Source organism: Sminthopsis crassicaudata, chromosome 6, assembly GCF_048593235.1.
Source record: "Sminthopsis crassicaudata isolate SCR6 chromosome 6, ASM4859323v1, whole genome shotgun sequence".
Classification (NCBI taxonomy): domain Eukaryota; kingdom Metazoa; phylum Chordata; class Mammalia; order Dasyuromorphia; family Dasyuridae; genus Sminthopsis; species Sminthopsis crassicaudata.
In genome coordinates, this window is record NC_133622.1 from 37662872 (window position 1) to 37687075 (window position 24204).

The 24204-nt window shown below is 33.0% G+C and overlaps 1 protein-coding gene across 6 annotated transcripts in view; it reads right to left on the reverse strand.

Moving 5' to 3' along the window:
• The window catches only part of FRYL (FRY like transcription coactivator), a 190615-nt gene that overhangs the window by 164321 nt on the left and 2090 nt on the right, over positions 1 to 24204 (reverse strand). Inside the window, exon 1 of one of the 6 annotated variants that reach the window (XM_074276872.1) lies at positions 3089 to 4031. The exons of the other annotated variants lie outside the window; for them this stretch is intronic. Within the exon in view, the coding sequence (XP_074132973.1) occupies positions 3089 to 3161 (73 nt within the window). The 5' untranslated portion in view covers positions 3162 to 4031. Of the gene's footprint in view, positions 1 to 3088; positions 4032 to 24204 lie in introns of those variants that run through there. 6 annotated transcript variants of the gene reach the window in all.

Sequence of the window (24204 nt, forward strand, 5' to 3'; positions counted from 1 at the left end):
CAGTTTGCTCAGCTATAGAATGAGGATAACTCTTTATCTCACAGGGATGCTTTAAGGATCAACTGAGATATTGAATGTCAAGTGCTCTGCAAACTTTAAAGAGCTATATACATTGTGGCTATTGTTATGTTATAGATGTTTTCAATAATCTTATACAAAGTAAATAATACATTTAGGAATATTCAAATAATCATAAAACAAAAGAAGAGAAAATAAAATACCTACATACAAGAATTGTGATAAGAATGGCTCTGTGGTTTCACTGGTATAAGGCAACATGTTACCTTATGGTTACCATAGCCTAATCTCCAATGTATCTCATCGACCAAATGCAAGATAGGAAAATGTATTGCATTTCCAATAGCCAGTCATCAAATTTGTCTCCTTCATAATTACAACCTGGATCTGAACTCATATTTTCCTGCCTCCAAGCTCAGTGCTCTCTATCTGCTCAACCATCTAACTCTCTCTGAGTTAGTTTCTCAGAATGTATAGACATGGATGAGTTCTAAGCTTCACCACAGATATCATTACATTTTGTTTCCCCCAAAACTACTACTTATCTTCCAAACTTCCCTATGATGGTCAAAGTCACCACCATCACTTAAAGCACTCAGGTCCACAACTTTCAGGTCATTTTCACCTCCTCCCTTCCACCCACCCAATATTCAAACAGCTTCAACACTGTATAGATTTCACTGCTACAAGGCCTTTCACATTCTTTCCCCTTTTCTCTCTTCATGGAGCACTAACCATCTTAGTTTAGGCCTTATCATTGCTTGCCAGGACTACTCTAATAGCTTTCTGCTTGGTCTCTCTGGCTCAGGTCTTTTCTCCTTTCCCATTCTCCATACAAATGACAAAACAATTTTCCTAAATCGCAAGTATGACCATGTCACCTCCTTTCCCAAAAGTTTTCAGTAGCTTCCTTCTGATTAAAGAATAAAATATTTCATCTTCATCTAAGGCTTTTACATTTTCTGTTTATGCTTAAGTCTTTTAATATATAATAATTAGTAGAGCAGCAATATTATATATATATATATTTTATATACATAAATCTATATATGTATATACTTTTTATAAACATAAATATACATTTATGTATATACTTTTATACACACACACACATATATATATGTATATATATGTATATACTTTTATATACATAATTTGTAAATAACTACAAACCTATATAGTGTGTGTTGAAAAAAAATTTCCTGACTAGGGTATATAACCAACAATGTTTGGAGATCACCAGTAACAACTCCCTAGGAGGACATCTTCTCCATTGATAGATTGATATCTTCTGCCCAGCAATTTTACAGTTTGAGGTTGCCCATCAAGGTAAGAGGCTATGTGACATGCTTAGGGTCAGCTGTCCAATATGTATTGGAAAGAAAACGACCACCCTAATCTGCATCCTACACTCTACCCTTATGTACTGAACACCGTGAAAGCAGACTGGGTTTGGTTTTTTTTCCTTATCTTTGTATCTGCCTCCAGTTTAGGATTTTAGCAGGCATTTAGTAAGTGCTTTCTTAACATGATTTGACCTGACTCTTATTTCTGTACTGATTGCAAAAATAAAATTCAAAATAATTTTAAAATACTGTGGAGGATAAATTTACTTTCATAAAATGTGGGTTCCATTTCAAGGTATCTTCTAAAAATAAAGTTAAAAGTCTTTGAATGAAAATATTTGATCAAGAAGTTTCTCTACTTTTCTTAACATTTCTAATGCTCTCATTATGGACTGATATAGTTTAAAAAAAAAAAAAAAAAGATCTGAGGAAACGAATTTTAAGTCATTCTTAGTTACCTCTTGAAACTTTCTCTAAACTAAACCAATGCGGGGTAATAATCAATATGACAATCATCATATGAAAAATAGAGGAACAGGTCAAAGATTTACAAAATAGTGTTTTCAAAATATCCCCAATAAATATGTAGGTAGAACTCCTCAGAATACAGAATAAGCTTTAATTAAAACTGACAATATGGGGAGTTTAGGATTTTTCCCATGTGAGCATTTGGTCTTTTATATTATTTGTTTATAATACAAAGCTGCTCTAAAGAAATAGATTGATCCCAAGTTAAATTAAAGAGGGAAATCCATTCTAAATTCAATCATATTCCATTTATTAACCCAGTCACATGCTGCATAGTTGGAAGTGAAGAGAACAGGGTTCTCACTTGAGCTCTCTGCCACTGAGTGACCTTGGAAAAGTCATTTAATATTTTTATACCTCCATTTTCTTCATACAAAGTAGATATTAATAATACTAATCTCTACCTACTTCAAAAGGATATATGGAGTATTCTAGAAATAAACAAATAAAATAAATAACCCTAGAAAGAACTTTTGAGAGTATATAGTAAAATACCTGACAGGAAAAGCTCTATTTGAAGGTATTAGCATAAATACTAAGCAAATAGTATAGAGTTAATAAAGACCTCTGAAACACCCATTATTGGCTACTCTAAGAATAAGATAATCATTTAAGTGATATTGTCTTTATTAAATCAAATGAAAAGTATAGTTTTATTCACAAACATAAATTTATCTTAAATCTGCCATCCATATCTAGACTATATTTTCTACCTTATGGAATGGAAGAAAAAAAAGTTATGGTTATTATAATAATTATTCAATTCCTGCACATAACTGATTTTATTTCTAAAGAACATTTAGTGCTGACCAAACTATGGAATAGTACCAGTATCAAATAACTCTGCAGAGACCCATTGGGTCTGTTACCTTTTTTAAATCTCCTTTGCTTCTGGCCCAAGCTTACAAAGAACTTTGCCAGGAAGAAAGTAATTAAAAGGCACCTCTTTTTAAATAAAAGAAACTTAACTTTTCACATACTGAAGGTCTCCTCTCTAAGACAGCATATAGCTACAAGAAGATCAGAATGTGTTTTCCATAATATATCAAGTTTCAATAATATTCCTCATGAAAAAAACTGATCACTTTTTTTTTACCAGCTTTTATTCCATTCCTGTTGCCTTATACCATTAGCATGCAAAAAATGGTAATGATGGCACGAAAACATCGATCTCAGTAAGAAGCACATATACTTACAGCTACTGCTCCAAGACTTTAACAGGGACTTTATGCTAATTTCAAAAAACACAGAATCTTGTAGGCTCAACATTATGTCTCAGTCGGCTCCAGCAGCAGCAGCAGCAGCGGCAATAGATTTGTTGGTCTGGCTTGTCAAACTGTTAGTCCCTTCTTTGCTCACAGGCAGCAGAGTTTTGGCCCACAGTCTCGCTGCTTCATTACCATGCAGTCTCTGAATGACGCACAACTATAGTAGAAATACTGCTGAATGCAGATGACTATCCAGGAAGAATAAAAGCTTACAACTTTATGATAAGTGCCCTGAAGGACACCCTAACCTTTACTTATGCAGAGGCATAAACTGCAGAGACTGGCTTCTATTGGCTATTTTGTTAGTAGTTGGAATAAGCAGTTTCTGAAGTGCCTTTCAGAAGAGTCCCTGTAGTTAGTAAACATAACAGGGTGGAGTTCTGCCCTGCCAACTTCAACGAATTTCAGATTGAATTGCTTAGGAATAAAAATGAATTAGCAACTGGCATGAGATTTTCAAGCAGGTCTCCTCCTCAGACAGTTGGGCAAAACAGTGGCATTTGATTCCACACAGATCCCAGTTTTAGAAAAGCTATTCCTCTGGCTGGTCTTTAGTAGGACATTCCTTCTACAGCTCCACAGACCGGTCAAGAAACACTGACTTCTCAGCATGCTTGTGATGATGCAGAGTACGTCATCTCACTAAATCCACTAAAGATAATGCTGGCTAATGGAATGAGAAGATGATGTAATGAACATGGATCCTCTCAGCTTCTCTCAGCTCTCTACAACTGTTCAGCTCAGTGCAAAGTTTTTTCCTGTCTCTTGTAACTTAATGTCTTGGATATCTACTTTCCTAACGGCAATATAAGCTCAGAAATAGATAACTATTACAACTTTAAAAGATAGTTCTCTTTAAATAATAAATTACAACTTTAAAAGATAGTTACTTTACTCAAAATAATTTTTTGAAAAACTTTTATTTGAAATATCAAGTAATAACTAATCACTATTCAATTTAAAAGACTTTAAAGGTTCTCCGTGTAAAAAGCTAAGCCTTAAGTGACAGGTTTACCCTGATTCTGCCCTTTCACTGGACTAGACACTATAAAAGAGAAGGAAAAAAGAGAATCTTTGTTTACATGAAATTTTATTGCGAAGAAAAAAAAGATGATCATTTTCACTGTAGCTTTACAAATGGATTCCCTTATGCCTGACTACATTACTCAACACATACCAAAAAAGTTCCAAACATTAACCAGCTATGAATCCCAGTAAAAGTTCAATATCCAACAAAGGAGGAAGAGGTAGTATGCTGGATTTGGTATGAGAGAGGCACAGGTCATTTAAATGACATATCCAGGCCAAACATTTAAGACATTAAATGAAGCCAAACGTAAACTCAAGGTCCTTATTGACTTATTCATCATTCATTCCCCTTTAGTGCCTTACTATTAATGTTTAAGATCCTTCCCAAAAATAAAGCTATAATTCTATAGTTGTATTTCTGCTCTACATTAACTACATGGGGCTTCCTTTTAGTCAAAAGGGAAGCAGCAGACTAAGGAGAAAGAAAAACTATATTTCAAGAATCTTTAATAAAGATTTGGTGTTTCAAAATATCAATAACAGAAATATCTAAGACCAAAAGTCATACTTCAAAAGAGAAGCAAAGAATATGATATGCACATCTCAACGTACATTGAGATGTAGTTCTCAATCAACTACATACTGCTAGCAATCTCATAAAGGAATGTTCCAATGACTAATAAAAGACATGAAACAACTCTGATACCTAATAAACTGGCAAACATGATAAAAGACAAGATCAGTCAATGCTGGAAGGTTGAGAAAACAGAGGCATAGTTGGTAGAGCTGTGAATTGGTAAAACCATTCTGGAAAGCAATGTGAATATATATATAATATATATATATATATATATAAACCAAGTAAACTGCTGGTGCTCTAAGACTGATTCAGAGACTCCATTCCACTGTTAGGTAGGCAGTCCAAAAAAAAGCCATTGCCAAAAAGGTTTCCAAAAAAAAAAAAAAAATTATAGATAACAAAAAATTAGAAACAAAGTAGATGTCCACTAGGAAGTAGATAAACAAACTGTGGTTATAAAATTATAAAAGATTTTTACTGTACTGCAAGAACAGATAAGTATGATGAGTACAAAGAGGCACAGATTTACATGAACTCAAGTGAAAGAAAAACAGTATACACAGGAAAATAGCATGAGTACATAGCAATGTAAACAGAAAGAAATGACCAAAAAACAAAACAAAACAAAACCAAAAAAACCCACCTAAATGTCTTAAAATTGCAAAGAACAAGCTGGGCCACAATTAAGAGATAATGTAAAGACATGTTCACTTTCTTCCTTTGTTGAAGTCTGGATGGAGATTGCCACACGTGTAGATCATTGCATATAACATCAGATTTTTTTCTTTGATGTTGATCAGTTTTCTGAACTTTTTTTTTCCTTTTTTTTTCTCTCTTTGAATAAAAAAAAAAAAATATGACATTGTTTAAAAAGACTTAACCGGCCCTTTAAAAAAGTATCAATTTGATATAGCATCCATACCCATTGTTTCCATGAGATGGAATTAAAAAAAAAAAAAAAAAAACTTACACAAATAACAAACTACAAATTCTAGTTTACTTTAAGACCTACATGCAATGAATGCTTCAAGGAGGAAAAAAAAAGTATTTACTAACTGAAACAAACTTTCACATCATACCCAGTCCAAATTTATATATATTTATATATATATATATATATATATGTAACTTTGATGCCTGATTTTGGTAACTATTTTATGAAACTATCAGATAAATTGAAAGAAGTAAAGAATGAAATAGGCAAATAGAACAGTTTCAAATATTCATCACAAGTACTACATTAAAGGAATGATTATCCTCTTTGCAATTCTTTTCAGTCTTTCATCATTTATTCCACAAACTTATTAACAGTTTCACACACACACACACACACACACACACACACACACACACACACACACACACACACACCTATTTCGGAAGAACCTTCTAGAAAATCAAGTATCATTATATTCTGAATGTTTTTTAAACTGTTTAGTCATTTTTCAGTCATGACCCCATTTGGGATTTTTCTTGGCAAAGACACTGGAGTGCTTTGTCATTTCCTTCTCCAGCTCACTTTACAGATGAGGAAACTGCAACAATCATGGTTAAGTGACCCACTCAGGGTCACACAAGCACAGTTAAGTGTCTGAGGCCAAAGTTGAACACAGAGAGATAAATCTTCCTGACATCAGGCCAGGCACTCTGGCCACTGTACCACCTAGCTGCCCATTAATTACCCATTTTTTGATTGCTCAGTTTTATATTTTATGTTGGACTCTTTTCTCATTCTTCAAAAGGATGTTACACTAAGAATAAAAATCCAGAGCAGATCTAAGCCCACCAGATCAGTAAATACTTCCCAAAAGCCAGCATTCCTTACTATATCCTTTGTATACATGCAAAAGATTCAGAGTAGCTCTTCCTTCCTTCTCCTATAGCTAAAAAGCAAACAGTTTTTTAGGTTTAAAAAACCAAACCTAACCAGTCAAGTTCAAGGCAATTAACTCTCAGGAAGAGGAGAAGATATAAAAGTACAAGAGCTGCAATTTGTATCCCAACTCTGGGAGAAAAAGAGAAAAGGGAAAGGGGGGAAGGGGAAAATAGGAGGGAAGAGGGAGGGGGTTCATCCATGTTAGGATGTAGTCTTATTTTTAGTCTGTTAGGATATTCCCAGTTCTCTTAAAAAACAAAAACAAAACTCCCATCGCACTTGGTGGTGGTAATTGTTTTTAAATATACATTTTAAAAGTTTATAAAATATGGAACTAGAAAGGGCTTCAAAGGACATCTAGTCAAAATCAGAAAGGGATCTCAGGAAAGGATCTAGTCCAACTATGAATCATTAATAATTTCATCTACATCATAATATGAGGTTCATCCATTCTTATCTCAGAAACCTCCAGTGAATGCAGAGGAGCCCATGACCTCCCTCTGTAGCTCATTCCTTCCAGGCCCCCCTCAAATTTCAGGTTTTTCCTTCCATCAAGTCCAACTTTTACTTATCCTGACTCTGGCTGATCCTGAGGCCTCTAGGGAGCCATATCAATTGTCAATTCAACCAATTCCAATGGCCCCTTCTTGCCTCCAGGATCAAATATAAAAATCTCTATTTGGCTTTCAAAGCCCTTCCTTTCACACCTTTGTACTTTTGTTGCTCCTCATTACTCTTTCTACTCTGAGATCTAGTGACATTGGTCTCCATACTATTACTCCCACATGACCCACTGCTTCCTGACTCCTGAGCATTTCACTGGCTCATCCCTATACCTGAATTCTCTCCATCCTCAGTTCTCCCTCCTGGTTGGCCTCTAATCTCAATAGAAGTCCTACTCTCTCAGGCCTCCTTAATCTGAGGGTCAGACCTCAGTTTATCTTGTTTGTATATAAAGTTGTTTCATGTTGTGACTTCCTTGAGAGGAGAACTGTCTTCTGCCTTTCTCTATATCCCCAGCAAATAGTTCACTGTTGATTAAGAGAACACTAACTCACTGACTGATATCCTAGAGACGCATGAATTCATAATCTCTACCTACCTTATGGAATTTTCCCATTTCTGTCAAGAATACTACCAATGATAGAGCCTATTTAGGATCCCAGGTTCACAATCTCCATGTCATTATCATCTCATCATTTTGTCTCACCCCATACTTTCAATAACTTGTTAAAATTTGCAATCTCTATCTCAACAAGATCTCTTGCATTCACCTCATCTCTCCACTTATAAAGCCAGCCTTCTCACTTGGACTATTCAACGGCTTCCCAACTGGTCTCTCTGGCTTAGATTTCTCCCCATTATAAGCCACTTTTCATGTAGGTCTTAAAGCAATATTTCTGAAAAGCAGGTTTAACTATATTAAATCCCCTATTCAATAAATTCCAATAGCTCTTCTCAACTATCTATAGCAGTAGGTCAAGCTCAAATAGAAATGGATCCCTACCACCTGTTGGCTTAGAAAACCACAAATTAACATTATCTATATATTGTATTTTTATTTATTTTATTGAACATTTCCCAATTACATTTTAATCTCATTCTGGCCTCTGAATTTTACTGACTGCAAATCTGACACTTCTGACCTACAGTATCAAATATAATCTCTTCTGGTTTTCAAAGGCCTCCACTCCACACCTCAGCCCCAATTATCTTTCCACTCTTATCCATTATTCCCTTTCCTATACTCTGCAGTCCATCCAAAATTGACTTTTCTTTGTTCTTTGAACCAAGTACTTGATATCTTGTCTCTGTTCTTTAGCACTCCCCATTCCTGCAATGTACTCATCCTCACTTTTACCTAACAGAATCCCAAACTCCCTTTAAGACGCTATTTAAGCTTAATTTTCTACATTAATCTTTCCCTGATTTCCCCTCAATTTCTAGAGTGCGCTCTAATTAATTATCTAGCCTACTTATTATGTTGATATGTACACATGAATGTATGCACACATAAACTGACATCATTCCTCTCCTCACTGTACTCTAAACCTCTAACCATGACCCAGAAGTCTCTTCATTCTCTTAAATTTACTCCAGCTCTGGAATTTATACACTAGAAGTACAATACTTCCCTTTGTTTTTGTTTTTGTTTTTTTTTTCCTGACTGGATTGCTCCTCCCAGAATATTTTGTTCGTATTTGTATTCCCAATGAACACTGCCTGACACATAATAAGTGCTTAACAAATAAAAGCTTGTTGCCAAGCTTCTATTAAATTCTACCTCCGTAGAATTTAAGCCCTTCAACATCCCATACACAAAAGGATCTTTCCAAATGCTTGCTGATTTACTAGTCATTTTATTTGACTTTGCAATATTCTCTGTTATATAAAGTACTCTGAAGTCCTCCAGCACTATGTATCCATGTGGAAGACTTTTGCTCCAAGAAAGTTTAGAGTATCTTAGAACACTATTTTCATAACAACTGACAGACTGCTTTAAGACTAGTAGAACACTTTACATACATTATCTTACTGGAGCATCACATTCCCATAAGGCCTGGATATAGGCGTTTTTATCTCCACTTTAAAGATTAAAAAAAAAAAAAAAGAAAGAAAGAAAGACTCAGAAAGATCCAATGCCTATGCCCAGAGGCAAACAACGAACGCCAGAGGCTGGAACTGAAGTTCTCGGGAGCCGCCAACTCATTCTATCACCTGAATGGTACCTCTGCTTAAAAAGTGACCCTGATTACAACTGAAAATAAGACCTCATTGCTTAGCAATTTTGCAACTCTTTAATTTGACCAGTTCGAGCACTAATGTTTTCATCAACCTTCGCTTGAGGGAAAAGTGCATTAGACTTCCTCACATTGACAAGAGACCATAGAAGCTAGGTTTCGACATCTACCTGTTTCAGCCTATCCAAACAAGAAACAAGAAATACAAAACTTTTTAAATCTAGCAAAGCGAATCCAACAAAGTAACAGAAAAACATCATAAAACTAGGATAAGGAAATGGGAAAGAAACACAATTACTCATACTACTGTACAAATGAATGAGTTCGGCTCAGAACTGAACAACAGGAGGTGATAGGTAGAGAATGCAATTGGAAAAATGCAAAGTTCTTTTACTGACTCTAAACTTCTTCAGACCTTGTTTTTAATATAAATATTCTCCTATGCTCCTATATGGTTATGGGTAAAAGATCACATTGTGGAAAAGTGAAATTGTAAAGTCCCCAGAGGACAAAGAAAGGTGTATGGTGAATATAAGCAATTTATAAAATTTATAAAACAGTCAAGGCATGAGCTAGGAGAACTGGGCAAAAGATGCCATCAAAGAAATATTAATTTTTAAATGGGTCTATTCATAATTCTTATGAAGAACAAACAGTTCATGCGGGTCATGATTTCAAATGGAAGTGAAAAAGCCTCCAAGCAGAAAACCTATGGGAGGATATAAGGAAGAAGTGCAAAGGACAGACAAGCATGAAAAGCTTAAAGGAACAGACCCATTGAGAAGGATACAGATCCATTTATATAGTTAAGTAATATTAATTATAATTATTAAGTATATTATATATATGTAGTTAATATAAGTATATTATATAGTTAAATATTCTTTCAAAAAACCTCAAACTAGCAAATCTCCAAAATGTTTCTTAAAGAGAACAGAAGATGTAAAGATGAGCTCAAATACAGCTCAATTCAACTCTTCAAACCCCAAATCATATCTTTAAATGCATAAAAACAGAGATTTGGATGAAAAATAGAATTTTTTAAAGTACCTATTAAGTGTCAGATACCAGAGCAAGCATCAGTGATAAAATAGTAACAGTTCCTGTCATCAAGGAGCTTACACTCCTTCATCAGAAGAGATGAAGGAAAGAGGGAACAGCCAGTGAAGATATTTTTGATCCAAGAAATCACATGGACTATGGTTAGAACCACAGGAAAATCAACTACCATATCCTTTCCAGTCACAATGGCAGTGCTTATTTGATTACTGTTCAATGAACAAAAAATAAAAAGGGCTTCAGGGATAACTCATACAATATAAGAGTGGAGAGCAATATATCCAAGTAGGCTGTGGGTTCTTTGTGGATGGATGGATGGATGGAAAGTGAAGCAAAGTCTGAGATCTGCTAGTTATAATGGGTTAAGTGATATTCACTCTCCAACTGGGATGACTTAGCCCCAGAGCAGAGATTCTAAGATTGATGGGTTACACAAAATAATATATAGATAGATAGATATATATAGATATATCTATATCTATCTCTATATCTATCTATATATATATATATATCAATAAACTATGCACATGGGGAATACATCACAATAAGAAAAAAGTTTTGCTGGAAAAAAATATTCTTCCCACTGGACTCTTCCCATAGATAACAATGATATTGAAAATTATTCAATAGTCTTAGAAAAGACTGCAAAAGAAATGAGAATGTGCTTACATTATAACTAAAGGGAGGAAAAAATAATATTTTTATGTATTAGGAGTATAAAAAACTTCTTAAATACTTCTAAAATACCTAATGTGAAGAATCTGTGATTTCATCAACAAAGAGAATTCCCAATATTAGAACTATTTCTTCAATGCAGATCCTGTATGATAACATGCAGTCTCTACCTGCCCCACATCTAAAAGAAGAAAAAAAAGAAAAATATAAGCCACTAATATTTTTCAAAATTCATGTGACATTTAATGACAAATACCATATGGTTATTCATCATGGGTTTTATGATTACAAGTCATAAATCACTATAGTCTCCATGATGTAGTGGAAAGGACACTGAATTTGGGAGTCAAAGTACCCAAGTTGCAAGGCTACCTGTGCACTGATTGCCTGTGTGATCGGAGATAGATCTTTTAATCTATCTGAGTCAGTTTCCTCATCTGAAACAAGAGGACTGAATAAGATGTCTTCTAAGTTCTCTTCTAGATCTAAATGGTTTTATCATTCCCCCCAAATTAAAAATGAATGCAACAAAGAAGGCAATGTAAAGGTGCATCATAGGTACGAGCATGCTCCAACACCTAAGAGATAAGAAACTCTAAATAAGAACCAAAGGAAAGAATGTTGTTAAAAAAAATAAGATGGTCACATGACAAAAGCAAGGGCTAGCCAGTATACATACTCTCCTAGTATCTTCAATTTTTTCAGAAGAAAATAAGAAGGGCAAATTCTTGAGGCATAGTAACTTGGAATGGGTTGCCAATGATAGGAATAATCATGAATAAAGACCATGCTGAATAGGCAGGCACTAATGAAATATTGTCTATATCAGATCTGATCAATCCAAGTCTGGATCAACATCAACATTAATGAACTTGTGAATCTGTGAAGTATGTAAGGAGTTTGCCATAAAATTATTGTTCTGTTATCATTCCCACTGACAATGTCTGTAGCAACTTAAGTTGCTCCTCATTTCAATACTTAATATATCTATCTCATATATGTTTTTATTCAGTTGTGCCCAACTCTTCATTACTTCATTTGGAATTTTCTTGCCAAAAATACTGAAGTACTTTGCTATTTTCTTCTCTAGTACATTTTCAGATGCAGAAACTGGAGCAATCAAGATTAAGTGACTTGCCCGGGTCAGACAGCCAATAAGTGTCTGAGGCTGGATTTTAACTCAGATCTTCCTGAATCCAAGCCTAGCGTTCTAACATCTATGATACCCTAGTTATAGTTCTCATAATATACAGCAAAATTTAATTTGTATCAAGTTTTATATTACATGAAAAATAAAACAGCTTTCTATTATTAGAGACCAATAGTCCTGACATTATCAATTTTTATACCCACAAACATCCTATTATTCCTACACTATACTAGGGTATTATTATTTCTTAAATAAAATGGAATTTTTGGGTTCTTTTGGAATAGATTTTGCAAGCTTATATAATCTAATTAACCAGAAATTATGGGGGAAAAATTCAATGTTAGCAAAAAGTAAACAGAATTGGAAAAAAAACAACCAGTAAATTAATATAAACTAACATTCACAGGTTATAGTTTTCTTCTTAACATATAATAAAAGAAAAAAGAAAAAAAAGTTTCCTTTTAAACTAAAAATGAAAGAAAATTTTAACATAGATGCAATAAAAGTCACATTGCTTTCAAATATTCTTACAAGCTAAAAAAGAATAAAAAATTCTCCCAAATAATCTGTTTTTAGGCTTACCAAAAACTGAATTGTTGAATTCATTTGTTTCTCATACAAATATACATGACTGACTAACATGTCACTGAAATACTTTGACTAGTATAACATAAAAAAGTACAAATTAACTTTGGTAGTATTGTCATTTTTAGAATATTGGCACAATTTACTCATGAGCATTGACCATTTTCTGCAATAGTTATGTCATTATTTAATGAATACATTATAATTGAATATATATTAATTAACTTAGTGAATATAATTAAATGTAGACAAATAACTTTATTTATTATGCAATTATTTTAAATGGAATTTTCCTTTCTTTTATTGTCTCCTGGATTTTATAATTATTATACACACATGTGTGGCTATTAGGTATGTTATTATATATTAAGATTATATTTCTGTTGATTTATATGCATGCAAAATGTTACTTCAATTAGTTTCTTTGAAGATAGTATATAGGATTTTCTAGATAAAATATCATGTCATTGGCAAACATTTATCTTCTTTTTTTTTTTTTCCAATTTTTGTGCCTTTAATTTTCTTCCCTTTTACTGTTATTATTTCTAGAACTGTTTGAAATAAGAGTGAGGAAAGGAGAATCTTTTTTAAGTCTTATATTTATACTAGGAAAGATTTTAGTGTCTCCCATTTACATATATTTGCTTTTGATTTTCCAAAGATATTTCCAATCATATTAAAAAAGACTTCTCTGTGACTATATTTTGTGGGGTTTTTAGCAAAATGAGTTATATATTTGATCAAAACCTTTTCCTCCATTTATTGAGGTAATCAATAAATGTTTGAGATATTTTTAAAAAATTATTATGTTATTTGTTTTCCTATTATTGAACTACCTTTGTGTCTCTGGTATAAAATTCAACTTGATCAAATTGAGTGCCTTTCTGAATAAACCGCTATTGTATCTCTGCAAGAATGTTATTTAAATTTTTAAATTGATATTCATTCACAATACTGTTCTAAAGTTCTCTTCTCTTGCATTATCCTTCCCTGGTTTAGGTATTAGGATTAATTCGTTTCACAGAAGAAACTTGGTAAAAAGCTTATTCAATTTTTGAGAATAATCTGTATAAAAATATGATTTTTTTCTTTAAAAGTTCTCCAAAAGAATACCCCTGTAAAGCCATGTAGACATTTTACTTTCTTTGGTAGCCTAAGAAGGGAAACACTTTATTATGGGGGAGGGAGGGGAATCTATGCAACAAATAGAGACATCAGAATATGTCACAAACTCAAATAACTATGTTATGGTTTGATATAAAAATTGTGAAATCAACTAACAGAAATATATAAGCCAAAATTCATTCCCAGTCACAAAACATTAACAATTAATTCTCAAAAGTAGAACTGCAAACCATTAACAACTTTATGAAAGAATGTTCCAAGTCACAGACAACAGAAGACAAGCAAATCAAATTAACCTGAATTTCTCAGGTTAGTCATTTTGCAAATTAGCAAAAATGATAAAAAATGGGAACTGTCAAGATGGGGAAAAATGGGAGTAGGAACAAAATTGGAAGTAGTTATCTGCAATAGTACAGAATTTTCTATTTCTTGAAGATGTTTTAAAGGAGGAATTCTCAATATTTTTTGTATCATGCATCCCCCTTCAGCAATCTGGAGATGACTAAGGACTTCTTCTCAGAGGACTATTTTAAAATACATAAAATGACATGCATCAGTTTACAATGCCTTTTTTTTTTTTTTTTTTTTTAAACTTTACCAACCTCAGGTTAAGAACACCTATTTTGGCATTTTCACTGCTGACCCACCTCTAATAATGCTGTCACTGTCTCTCCCTGAAGGATTTCATTGGAATTCAATCCTAGGGATTTTTCTGAGATTATCCAAACATTTGCAAGATCTTCTCTGAGATCAGCTCTGCCCTATTCTCCTGTATCTTTTTTTCTAACTTTCTCTATATAAACGCTCAGCTTATTCAGCTGGGTTGCTCCTCTCTCCCTTAAGGAGGCCAGAGAGTGAACCATTCTTTAACCCAACTAAATGCCCTTGTTTGATTTGGAGCCTGAATTCTTTTATAGTTGACACTGTAACCTACATCCTGGAACTCCAACATTTTTGGGGTCCAATTTTAGGTGGAACTCTTCAGAATGACTTATGTCCTAGAAGTGCAACCCATAAGAAAGATAAATACTCAAACTAAATTCTAGAATTCTTTTCAAGGTCACTTCCACATAAGATACCAAAACAAAAAAAGAACTATAATTTATGTGAATATACAATTTAACAAATTAAATAGGGAGTACACAAGCTATTTTTCTTTAATAAAATGGTACACTCCCATATTAATGTTTTCATTAATATGGTAAGCAAATTCCTCAAGGTTATACAATAATCTCCTCTGATAGCTCCTCGAATCATATCACCAAAAATAATTTAACCAGCATTTTAAAAAGGAAAGCAAAAAAGCTGAGAATATGTTCTGCTGGCATGACTAAACCAGTTAATACTCAATTTTAATATATAGAATTTCAACTGCTATTGACTCCTTCTTTGAAACATGCTTGAAGTTACTTTTGAATCATACCTAGAGATCCAGTGAGAAAAGCTCAATTATCTTTTTCCTCATTCTTCACCAATCTAGTTTCCTTTAGTCCAATTGCTCTAGTTTAGCTTGGGCTTTCCATTGTCTTTCAATTCAATCTTTACTTCCTTTCATGGAAAAAGGAAAAAAGGAAAGAAATCTATTTGTTTCAGATGAATATGAAAGAGTAGAACTCTTACTTTCTTGGTGACTTTCAGCTAAATATTTTTATATTCAATTCTAGACTCTCAGCTCAGTGAAAGTACATAATTATAACTGGTCCATCCCAATCACAGAACTTAGCCTAGGAACTCCAAACTTAGCATTTTGTCCATAACACTCTTTACTACCTATGGACTCTGTTTTATAAGTATTTGTATATATAATCCATCTCCTCTATTGATCCTTTCTTAATATCTTTCTACTTCCATTAGCCATAACATACTGATTTATAGTCAGTCAAGAAAATGTTTATTGTTTGATTGTGGTTACACACAGAGTTTCCATAAAAATCTATCCAAATAAATCCTGAGGCCCTTTTGAATTTTATATCCAAATATTATTTTCCTGTAAAATTAGATGACTGGTTCATTATGGAATATATTAAAAATAAAAAATTTATTTTATTTTATTTCTCAGTCTAAATTAGTCATGGTAATGAATTAAAATTTTAGTATATAAAACTCATTGCTAAAATTGCACACCAATCATCACTCAGCTGCCTGACGAGTTCCACTAAGAGTTTGAATTTGTTGCCCACTGTCAAACAAACCAAAATGAATCGGAAGCAAAATGTGAAAATCCAGCTACGTGAACCTCAAAATCAGTTTCTTGATCTATTCACTTTGTCAGGACATCATTATTCTTGATTTCATTTTTTTTTAAACTACATTTACTACCCCCTGAGATGATGCACAAAAGGCAAAATGGCAATAACCTAGGCAGAAGAAAGATGGAATTCCAGAATTCCATAATAATTTAGGACAAACATGGAACCATATCTACATGAAGAAGGTACATATGTTTTATTTTAGAAACAGAATAGTACCATTAAAGTTAGCTTTGAAAAGAAACAAAACAGAGTACATGTTCTATGAAATAGTTCCATTCAACTCTGAAACAGAATCTAGTACTTCATATCAAATGGTAGCATGGAGAGAACATTAAAATATCTTGTGTTGAGATAAAAGTCATTTCACTTTATCTGTTTCCAAATTTCATAATCCTGAGCAAGGGATTTCATAAAACCCCAACCAATTACTCATCTTCTACACACAGTTATTTTAAAATATCTTTAAGGAAACAATTTCAATTACTAGAATATTAGTACAGTTTATATATATATATATATATATATATATATATATATATATATATGTATGTATATATATATAACATGTTTAATGAATGAGTTTATAATGATCAAATATAAAAACATACATAAAATGAATAAAAAAAGAAAACCTTGGTAATGTCCCATTATTTTATCCAAAATATCTAAAAGGTATACTCAATTCAATAAATAACAATCTGTTCTTTATATTTTTGAAATCATACAATAGAAAAAAATTTTCCTTTAAAATTAGCTATTCTGTATCCTTACACCTAATTTTTTTTCTGTTTAAATAATGGTAAAACTTTCCTCATGACAATATACTTTATATTGTGTGTATATTATGCAAACTGCTGAATTATGCAATATAGGTTACTTATATTCTTCCACCATGTGTGCGTGTGCATGTGTGTGCCTTCTCAAAGTCTAAGAAAAGCTTAAAATTTAGACTTCTGGGACAAACATGATGTATTTTACTTTATTCTACTTCATTAATAATGATGAACTATTCCTGAAGGAGATTCTTACTAAAAACACAGATACATTTCTTGTTCTAAGCAAATTTAGAAAAAGTACAAACCTGATAAATTTTTGACATTTTTATTTTAAATGTTTCCACATGTATGAAAAATAATGTCATAAAATATTCCATTCATAAACCTTGAATTTTTTTTCTTTTATTAGCACCATTGCCTGGTTGGAATTATCTAGCTTCTAATGAATTCTATTGATAATGCAGGATAGACCAAAAAATAAATTCATTCCATTACCAGGATATAAAAATAGAAATAAGTAGATAATTTAAAGAGGATTCTGCTGCTATTACCAATGTAAAAGTACAATCTCAATACTCAGTCATAAATATTCAATTACTAAGAGATGATTTTTAAAACATATTGACTATTCATAGTCTTTATAGATTATTTCTAAATATGACATCATTGACATCATTCTTTAGGCATAATACTTATTTAAAGTACTTATAAATACTTATTTATACTTATTTAAAATATTATAAAATTTATATTAGCCTATAATAAATGAATGAACAATAACAAATCTTATGATGTTACATGAAAGAAACATAGGAATTATTCTGGGAAAATGTTACTTTTACTTTGGTTATAATTTTCAATGTTACACCAGATTTGGTTAAAATTACATGTTCGTTTTATGCTTAATAATTTTTCTGAAAAAAAGGTTTGGGGTGATCAAGATATTTATGTTTTCCAATAAAATTACCACTACTATTGAAAAAGGAATGCAGGAGGTGCCAGGGAGGGAAAAGAGAGTAAAGTCCTCCTACATGTGAAGGTTAATAAAGCAGAAAGTCATTTTAAAAGAAAATATTTCCTGCCTTTCACTAAAAGTACATATAACTATAAAGCTAATAATGTTATTAAAATGATAATAAGCTAATCTGATTCAATGCTTTCAATTTAATGTTGAGAAAAGCCCAAAAAGTTTGACTTCCCTAATTATCACAAAGTCCATCATCAAAAAAGTAGATTTTTAAAAAATGATGTCCTTTGTATTATAAACTATGTCATAATACATATATTATATATTATAAGGAACATACGGAAAATTAAAATATGATCTCTGCTCTCTAGAATTTTCCAACAAAGTTAATGAAAAAAGATGAAAATATATTAAAATTTATGAATCAGTAAAAAGATTTAAACAAATTTGAGGCAACATTAAAAAAGATAACATAAAACATTGTATTACTAACTTATAAATTAACTATTTAAACAATAATTACTGTAGGAATGCAAAGAAAGAGATCATTTTAAGACAGTCTAGTCAAAAAAGGTTTTATAGCAGAGGTTACAAATGGATGTTGAACAAAAGGATAGATTGGATAGCTTTTTTTAAGGTCTAGTGATTTCATGATAGGGAAAATATCCAGTAAGGACAATGCCTTTCCTAACGCAGCCATCTCAAATCTTAGAGAAGCACTTGGGGCACTGAAAGGTGGAATGCCTTGCCCAGCTGGGCCCCCCAAAACCAGAATGTGGACAAAGCAGAATGTGGAGCTCAGCACTGAGTTAATGCCGCCCTGTCTCTGAAAACAGGAACAAGAAGGAGACAGACAGACAGACAGACAGACACACACACACACACACACACACACACACACACACACACAGAAGAAGAGGTTAAGGAATCCGATAAGCTCTAAGGGAAAAATAAATCAATGAAAATTTTCTGAGCAATATTTTAGGGAAACTGATCTGTTCCCATAGTAATGACTGAAATGATTGAGCGTAGAAAGATATATGTACAGGGCAAGTTCCTTTTTGATGAAAAGAAAACTAAGTAAAATGAAGGAATTAAGTGACCTCTCTTATCTGGGATTGGCCTAATATTCTCACACACGGTAATAAACAAAACAGGCTAAATACAGGAACTGGGGTGTGGAAATCAGGAAGAGCTGTGAGCTTGTGACCACAATCAAGTCATTTTACCTTGTAACTCTCGGAGGCAACTCTACAACTCCAACTTCCCTATAGGTTTGAGCAAAAAACACCACAAAGCAAAGGCTCTTTTGGCCCTTATACAATTTAGATTCCATCTGTCCTAAACTATTCTTAATAAAGCATATTTATAAACTACAATAATATTACTACCTCTAAACTTGCACCTCTGAGTAATTTCAATGACAAATGTATTCATCATGTGCTATGGCCAGGCACTATGCTAATGCTGGGTATACAAAGAAAAGGAAAAAACAGCTTCTGCCTCTCAAGGAGCCCATAATCTAATGAAGGAGCCAGCCTGCAAACAAATATTCACACACAAGTTGTATGGAGCATAGACTTAAAAGAGCTGATTGGTTGATTGCTTAAGGGAGACTGAGGAAGACTTCCTGCTAGAATCAGGAGGCAGAGGTGAAGGAGGAGAGCATTCTGGCCATGGAGATAACCAGAGAAAATAACCACAGTCAGATGGAGGCTTTTCTAGGTCCAGCAAGGAGACAGATGTCACTGTATTTAGGGTTGGCCATTAGAGGAAGAATAAAGGTGTGAAATAGATATGTCTGCAATTACTCAAAGATTCAGCTGATCTCCAAGGCATAAGGGAGTTCAGAGGCCAAGTCATCAATTTACACCTGAACAAGAACTTCTTCCATAGCATCCCCAACAATGGTCATTCAGAATTTTACAAGAAAAATTCAGTACAGGGGAACTCATTACCTACCAAATCAGCCCATCCAGAAGGCATTCTTGTCATGTAAAAATATTTCAGTCTTGGAAGCAAAGACTCATTTTAATAGTCATAACAAATCTATGGTAAGCTTAGGGCTGCTTATTACTTTCTACTAACTTTTCACTCATTGATTATTTATCAATCAATCAGATAGTAATATGGAACACTGCATAATGCAGATGGCATTTTTATGTTGCTAATTCTCTGTAGTAAATATTAGTCTTTAGTCATTTGATAATCTCCATGAGGGGCAGGAATCAGCTTTATTCTTCATCTTTCATAAAATACTTAACATTTTACATAATGAGCACTCAACTATATATATAAAATATACATGTTCATACATATGTAAATATATATTATATACACATAATATATATTTCAACAGGAGTGTCTTAGGATTAAGTCAAATTACATTAAATATCTTAATATTTCTAGTTTTTAAGAAGACAAGTTAATAAGGTGATATAGTCTAGTTTGTGTAAATAAATTTTATACTACTCAAAATTTAGAAAGATTACTGGATTTCACAATATTTAGAAAATAACATAAAAAAGATATTAAACAACAAAAATATTTTCTCTATGAAATACATTCCAACTACTACCAAAAAATGAATACTTCTCATTCAGCTTATAGCAACATCTTCAAAAATGGAAATAATTATGAATTAAAAACTTATCATTCAGTTGTATTGAATATTTTGATTTCTGTCATGTCAGTGCTACTTAAACTTAAATTCAACCTTAAGACATATACAATTGCCAAATAACAATATTTACTAATATTTTAAAATAGCATTTCTTAAAAGTTTTGATTACCCAGAAAAAAATTCAAAGTACTCAGAGTATCCAAAATAAAATATGACTTAATATGTAACATTTGTTTAATAACTGAAGAATTCCAACCTCCCATTCTGATAAGCTTTATCCATCAGACATTTCTTGGCACAATCTCAGCTTTTCATTTCATGAGACAGACAAAACGGAGATATTTCTCCAAAAGAACTCTACACTTCCAACATTCTTATCATTCCCTCTGCCTAGAACTATGGCAGATATGGCATATATACATACATATGTATGTGTATATATATATATATATATATATATATATATATATATATATATACACACACACACACACACACACACACACACACACATGTAATATGAATATTCAACATTCAAAAGACTCTTTTACACAAACATGAACCATAAAGGTATTTCTTAATGGCTACATAAATTTTTACATGACAATAGATTTTGATTTATAAAATCCAAATGAGATTCAAAGGATTGTATAACAGAAAGAATACTGATTTGTACCCGTTATATTGCCGCTTATTAGCTTCTATGTAACTAATAATAGGGCACATCGCACACATGAAATTATTTTTTGATTCATGGTAATATTACATGATATTACATGAATCAATGACATTTGTTTGAAAATTGAGCACATATATCGAACTCCCTGTGGAAAATATTCTTCTAGACATTCAAATCAACAAATCTTGAGTAATTTTTGATCTTCAGCAAGTTACCAGGAACACAAAGGGATTAAATGACTGGCTTATTGAACCTTCCACAACCTGTACATACCAGAAGCAAGTTCTGAATCCATGTTCCTGACATTAAGGTTCTAATCTCAATTGTCTTGACATTGCACTTATTAAAATGTGTATTGTTTTGTGATTCCTATGATAATGGCTGCAAGGTGCATTCACCTATTTTAGAAGTTAACTCAGACTACTCAAGCCAGTTCCAATGGTCTTATGATGAAAAGAGCCAACCAGAGAGAAGACAGTGGAAACTAAGTGTGAAGTACAACATTCTTTTTTGTTGTTGTTTGCTTGCATTTTGTTTTCTTTCATTTTTTCCCTTTTTGATCTGATTTTTCTTGTGCAGCCTGATATTTGTGGAAATATGTATAGAAGATTTGCACATGTTTAACATATACTGGATTACTTGCTGAATAAGAGAAGGGGTAGGAGGAAGGGAAGGAAAATATGAAACACAAGGTTTTGTAAGGGTGAATGTTGAAAATTATTCATGTATATAGTTTGAAAATAAAAGGCATCAACAAAAAAAAAAGAGAAAGTTAACTTAGTCTTTCACTAAAGGTATATTAGTTATAACATATTATTGGGGCTATCTATGATAATCAAATGTTTCTTCATTTTACAAGTCCAATTTTGAGCTAGATATATGACACTGAAAAGCTTTTGCAAAAACAAAATTAATGTATCTGGGCTAAGAAGGGAAGTGGTAGAAAGGGAAAAACATCTTTGTAACACATTTCTCAGGTAAGGGTTTGATATCTAAGATATATAGACAATTAATAATTGTGTAAGACCAAAAGCCATTTTTCAATAGATAAGTATCAAAGGACATAAATTTCTTTGAAAAAAAATTGCAAACTTTTAATAAGAATGTTCCAAGTCACTAATAATTAGAGACATTCAAATCAAAGTAACTCTGAGGTTTTAGCTCATGTCTAGCAATTAGCAAAGACAGCAAAAGATAGAAAAAACTACTCATGGAAAGTAGCAGGAAGAGAGGCACACTGGGACATAGGCCAACTATGAATTAACACAACCATTTTGGAAAGCAATTTGAAATTATAAAAATAAAGGGACTCAAATATCCATACTCTATCATCTAGAAAGATAGATAATGAAAGCAAGAAAAACTAATAACATTTTTATAGCACCTTCTATGTGCTAAGTAATGCACAAATATCTCATCTGGTCCTCACAACTCTGAGAGCCAAATAACCATTTTACAGAAACCAAGAAGTAATTTGCCCAGGGTAAAGTAGCTAGTGAGTGTTTGAGGCTGACTCCAGGCCCAATCTTCTGCATAACCTAGATGTCCCTAAATTCCACTAGGCTTCCCTTCCAAAGGAAGTCATTGATAATAAGATAGTCCTCACAGACAACAAAATATTTATAATATTAGCAAAGTAATTCTCTGGGTGGTGGGGAAGGGAAAGCCAATAAGAAAAATGTACATAATATAAAAATAAAAAATATAAAAATGCTTCTCTTCTCTCTTCTTATTACTTCACATGGTGATCTCTTCAGCTCCCATGGATTTCATTACCATCACCATAATGATTTTCAAATCTATCTATCCTGCCCCAAACTTTGTGCTGATCTTCATATATCATAAAATGAATGTCCAATAAGCATCTTAAAGTCAACAGATCCAAAACTGAACTCATGATAAATCTTCCATCACCACCATCACCACCATCACCTCATACTTCCTACCTTTTGTAGTACTGCAGAGGGCAACAACACTGCCCTCCTAGTCCCTCAGGCTTCCAACTCAGGAGTCATCTGGACTTTCAGGCTTTCACTCCCAATCACTAAGCTGCTGTCAAGGTCTGTCCATGTGCAAATAAGCTCCCTTTCCCCCTCTGCCACCATCCTGATACAGCCCCTCATCACTTCTCCCCTTAGTTAAATCAATAGTCTACCTGCTTCAAGTCTCCTCCCACTCCAATCCATCACAGTCACTGAGTGATCTTCCAAAAATGCAGTTCCACTCACATTACCACTCCTCTACTTAATAATTTCCAGTGGCTTCTTATTGCCTCCAGGACAAAATAAAATTCTGTGCCCAGAATACAAAACCCTTCATTTCCCAGACCCCCAGCTGCTCCCTTGTTTCTGGTCTTCTAGTACTTTATTCCCTGACTCAGTGACACTGGCTTCCTATCTACATCTCAGACCCCGGTATCTTCTCCAGTTGATCCCCATGTCTGGAATGTTCTCTCTCTTCCTTTGCTCCAAGGCCCAACTTAAATCCTACCCTCTACAGGCAGCCTTCCTTAACCCCTCTTAATTCTCATGTTACTTTTCCTGTTATTTTCTATTTATCACATGCATAGCTTACACTGTACATAATCTGTCTGCATACTGTCTCCCTTATTGGACTGTGATATCCTTGAGGGCAGAGACTCTTTTGCCTTTTAAAGCATTCCCTCTGTGCCTGACACTTAGTAGCCATTAAATAGCCATTTACTGATGGACTGATGGACAGAATTAAGATGCCTATAAAAAGGCAAGAATCTTCTGGTAGTAAATCTGGCATTTTGGCGATGATGACCGTAATAATAATAATGACAATAACAGCTAACAAGGTTTGCAAAATGCTTTACACAAAGATTACCTCCTTTAATTCTCATAACAAGTCAGAGAGGCAGGTACAACAACTATTATTCTCATTTCACAGATGAAGAAATCAAG